Source organism: Brassica napus, chromosome C2, assembly GCF_020379485.1.
Source record: "Brassica napus cultivar Da-Ae chromosome C2, Da-Ae, whole genome shotgun sequence".
Lineage (NCBI taxonomy): Eukaryota > Viridiplantae > Streptophyta > Magnoliopsida > Brassicales > Brassicaceae > Brassica > Brassica napus.
The window spans coordinates 44,229,621-44,234,337 of NC_063445.1; the positions used below are offsets into that span (position 1 = coordinate 44,229,621).

Here is a 4,717-nt window from a genome sequence, read left to right on the forward strand (position 1 = left end):
TTAACGAAAGCGTTCTACCAAGCAAAGTGTTCCATAAGACACGGTAGTCGTCGTCTGGAGGGTCTTCGAAGGCGGAATCGTCGCATTCAACATAGAAATAGGACCTCTGCCAATCGAGCGTCTTATTAGGATGCCCCCCTATCAGCTTGTAGCTTGGCCGCATTTTTATCGATAGAAGGCCATCCTCCAACGAACTCACGGACGTCAATTCTTCAAAGGTACGAACGCTCAGCGAGGTATCGATCTCGGCAGACATAACCAACAAAGCAACTGCAATACTCCACGAACCATTCAAAAATTGACTTGTCGCTGCATCTCGGCGCCTCGTGACTAGTCGGTGAATTGGGAACCAAAGCTTCGTATCGTCACGAAAATAGGACTCGTAGACGCATTGATACCCAACCGGCGGCGACTAAGGCCTTTGGCTCGCCGAAGAAATCAAGAAAGTCACCCCAAATCCGCGGCGTTCCCTCAGAAGCCTCTTCACGCTGTTGGGAGTCGATTGCGTCTTCATAACGTTCTCCCAAGCCTGACCACTCACATCCGGAGAGCGCAGATACTCGGGAGCTATCGCCGGCAGCTCTTCGAAGATCTCCCCAGGATAATAACACGTCGGCATATAGTGAGCAGGAAGGACCCCGTCTCTCGCACCGCCAGAACCGTCTCTATCGCAAGCCTGCGGCTCGGCTTGGTTTCCCCTTACTTCTTGACGGAATGAACGCGCAGACTCGGAAACCAGGATCCTTTGAGACAGATCCAGACTCCCGGTATCCATCATTGCGTCATGATGAACCCGTTCGAACTCCTCGAGCGGAACCTCGCCCGCGTCTCTCAAATGACGAGATACGGCCGCGACCTCCTTCCCTTTCTGTTCGCGAGATAACCTCCCCCCAGACGACATATCGCTATCTATATTACAACAACAACCTAGAGAGAGAAGTGGAGGGAAGGAGAGAGAGAATACCTGGATAACGCGGAGAAGAATAGAGGAGGAGAGAAACGATCAAGTATTTATAAGGGAGAGATGGGGTACTTCCCCGAGGCGTCATCATGATACCTACGTGGGCCTACGTGGGCCTGGGAACAGTACTTTAGCCGCCTAGGAAACCGAAGCATCGATTCGGTTTCCCGAAATAACCGGCCCAACTCCGAGTCGAACCAGCGTCTGGGGCAGAATCGGATCTAACCGAACCAAAACCGGTTTGGTTAGACTTGATCAAACCGCGCCGAAGCGGAATACTTAACGATGCCCCGCGATGCCCAATCCGGCAATTTATCTTTGAGGCGACCCGTCTGTCCTTCCAAGCCATTAACCCTCTAAATTCAACAAGATCAACGAGACGCTCATCTCAATGAACTGGGGGGACTTACTGTAGAGGGAGGATTCGGCATCCCTCAAGGCCCGAAGAACAGACGGCCCAGCCCACTCATAACGAAACGGTGTCTCGGCTCGACGGCTCGAAACGCGCGTCTAAGCGTCCTCGACTTAACGGCCACTCGAGACAATACGGGCTTCTCGGCCCAACGAGTTAAAAGCCCACGAAGACGACGCAAACTAGGTCACGGGGAGAGTACGAGGTCAACTATATAAAGGGAAGGGAACGCAACGAGAAAGGGATCCGAAATCACTGATACTCACTGGGCGGCTAGATTAGGGTTTTACCTTTGTTATCTCGCCTTGTTGTATCTCTCCGGCAAAGCCTTCGAGGCTCCGGCACCTTTCTGTTCACATATTTCCTTTCTTTGTAACCGACGAAACACTCTTCCGATATATAATAAGACGTCTTTGCTTAAACCCACATCTAAAACCGAACGTTCTCTCGTTCCGTACCGTTTCCCGATCAAACATGTATATATGGAACAAACAAAAAAATCTAGATATGTGATGATAACTGCAGCGAATCCATTACATAGATCTCAAAGATAGTAAACACAAATATCAAAAAGACTCAAATTAAAGGAAATCGAATAGAAAAACCACATTTTATCACATTAGGCAACATTCTCATTGGTATTGTTGTTGTTTCCTTGCCATTTCCAAACAATATCTTTCAACGAAGGCTTAAGCTCACCATCGCAAAACTGTTTATACTCCATTGTATCACCTTTACTTTTCTTAAACTCAACCATATGAAAACTCTTTGTCACTTCAAATATCTCAACATCAATTGCGAGTTGTCCTTTTCTTCCTTCTCTTCTATCCTCCATCTTCACTCCTACATTACTCTTCTTCAAATCGAACCTCTCACTACTAGTAGCTATCTCTTCGAATTTCGACACTATCTCCTTCGCTTCCTTCTTTGTCGTAAACATCGATTCTGATCTCTCTTCTTTCTCAAACAATCCCGAGAGATCAAATCCTTGAGACAAAGAGGAGATTAGGTCAAATGCATTGTAACACATCGGCTGTACCGCAAATGCTGCGTGCACGTCACTGATTAGCGATTCGATCTGATTACTATCAGGCGATTTAGGAGTTTCTATCTTCTTGAAACCCTTTTGAAACCAAGAATTCTCCATGATTTTGTTAATCTTGATTCTTGAATTAGGGTTAGGATCAAGAATTCGAGATAATAGCTTCTTGACCTCAGGTGGAAACCAGTTTGGACATTTGAATTCCCCATTCTTGATCTTCCGATACATTTCGACAAGATTCTGTTGATGAAACGGAAGAAAACCAGCCAACAAAACATACAACACAACTCCACAAGACCAAACATCAGCTTTGTCACCATCATAACCTTTCTTGCAGATCACTTCAGGCGCCACGTAAGCAGGTGTTCCACATGTCGTGTGAAGCAAGCCATCTTGTTTCCTCGACTCTCTCAACGCGCTGAGCCCAAAATCAGATATCTTCAAATCGCCATTTTCGTCTAGAAGCAGATTCTCTGGCTTGAGATCACGGTGGTAAACTCCGCGACTATGGCAATAATCGATTGCTCCAATCAGTTGCTGGAAATATTTTCTAGCATTGTCTTCTTTAAGCTTTCCTTTAGAGACTTTGTTGAAAAGCTCACCGCCTTTAACGTACTCCATCACAAAATAGATCTTTGTTTTGCTCGCCATGACTTCGTGGAGGAACACGACGTTTGGGTGACGAACGAGACGCATCACCGAGATTTCTCGTTTGATTTGATCGATTAATCCGACTTTTGTGACTTTCTCCTTATCGATTACCTTGATCGCTACGCTTTCACCCGTTTTAAGGTTACGTGCGTGATACACTTTCGCGAATGTGCCCTTCCCTAGAAGACGGCCTAATTCGTACCTTTTCATCAGCACGATGCCGTTTTTATCCATTGGTTCGAGTTTGGTTTCTTGGAGAACAATCTAACTTGATGAAAAACAGAGGAAGAGCTGTTGAATAACTTTGTTTGGGTATGCTGCTTCTTCCATTAGAAGAGAGAGAGCTCAGATTCTGGATATGTTCATGAGAGGAGAAAACCACACTAAATTTTAATTGTTTTTTTCTTGAGTCTCAAAATCTGCATATATAAAAATAGTATTTCTACAAAAAACTCAAGAGCAAAAATCTAGATTTGTGTGGCTCTGAATATTGCTTGAAGTGGGCGCCCCTAAATACATGTATCTATATGTGATTTTTATGGGCTCCTAATTATAGTGAAGGAGAAGTTGATAAAAAATAGTATTTCTAAATTTTTTTAAAAGATTCCAAAATTTAATTTTGGAGCTATGTTCTAGATTCATGAGACTGCTAAATATTAAATATTCCAAAATAAAACTTTTTGCCATCTCCAATATATAATTTAATTATTTACTATTAATTTATATTTCAAATTAGATGTCGTGTAAATACTAAATTATTTCTTCCTTTTATTAACAAATAAAATAATAAAACTGTAGTAAAATTATATTAAAAATATGACATGATATTTATTTTATAATGAAACGTTTACATTTAATTTGAAACTCAAGGAATATATTTCAGTGGCTGCCCATAAATCTTGAGATGGTGAAAGAGTTGACGAATGACATGTCTTGATTTAAAATAATGGCGGGCGAATCATGAATTTTTTTAAAATATGTGATGTATTAAAATTTTCTTTGGACTATTTTTATATAATTTTAATTTTTGACTGTTTTTTCCAGTTTTGTTCATCTTTCGAGAAGCTGGCGTAGTGATCAACTTTGTTTAAAATGATTCTAGTTAATTTATATGTGTTCAAAATGTTTGTGTCAAATATATGATGCATATAAAACATTTTTAGAACCGTATTTTCATATTTTGGACATAAATTTTAGTATTACATAACGTATCTATTCATGTATGTATCTTACTTGAGCTATAAAAAAAAAAGTTTTTGAGCTACAGTATTGAAGCTATCTACATCAGCTTGGAAATTCTGACCAATTAAAGAGTGATGAATTGCCACGTCATAAGAGATTTTTTCGAAATAAATACTGAAACTCTCATGTGGGTTTATGATATTTCCTAATGGCTCAGTCAAGCCCACTTCAAGATACGGCCCACACACTTTGTCTTCTCCGTTTCGTATCCTTCCTTTACGATTTCGTTTCACCTTCCTATGTATCTTCTTTTATATAAATCATTTCTTCCGATCAGAGGTGACCAATCTATTGTTTGTGTTGTGTGTGAGCAAAGTACTTTGGGTTTTGATTTCTTAGAATTAAAAAGTATGAAAATTGATTGGTGTTAACTGATACATGGTTTGCCTTCCTGTTTTGTACAAGAAAT

At 41.3% G+C, this 4,717-nt stretch overlaps 1 protein-coding gene across 1 annotated transcript; it reads right to left on the reverse strand.

Moving 5' to 3' along the window:
• Positions 1-1,856: 1,856 nt before the first annotated feature.
• LOC106381796 (CBL-interacting serine/threonine-protein kinase 20) lies at positions 1,857-4,397 on the reverse strand. Its single transcript, XM_013821725.3, has one exon. The coding sequence runs from the start codon at positions 3,298-3,300 to the stop codon at positions 1,993-1,995; it is 1,308 nt and encodes a 435-aa protein (XP_013677179.2). The 5' UTR covers positions 3,301-4,397; the 3' UTR covers positions 1,857-1,992.
• Between the last annotated feature and the right edge of the window lie 320 nt (positions 4,398-4,717).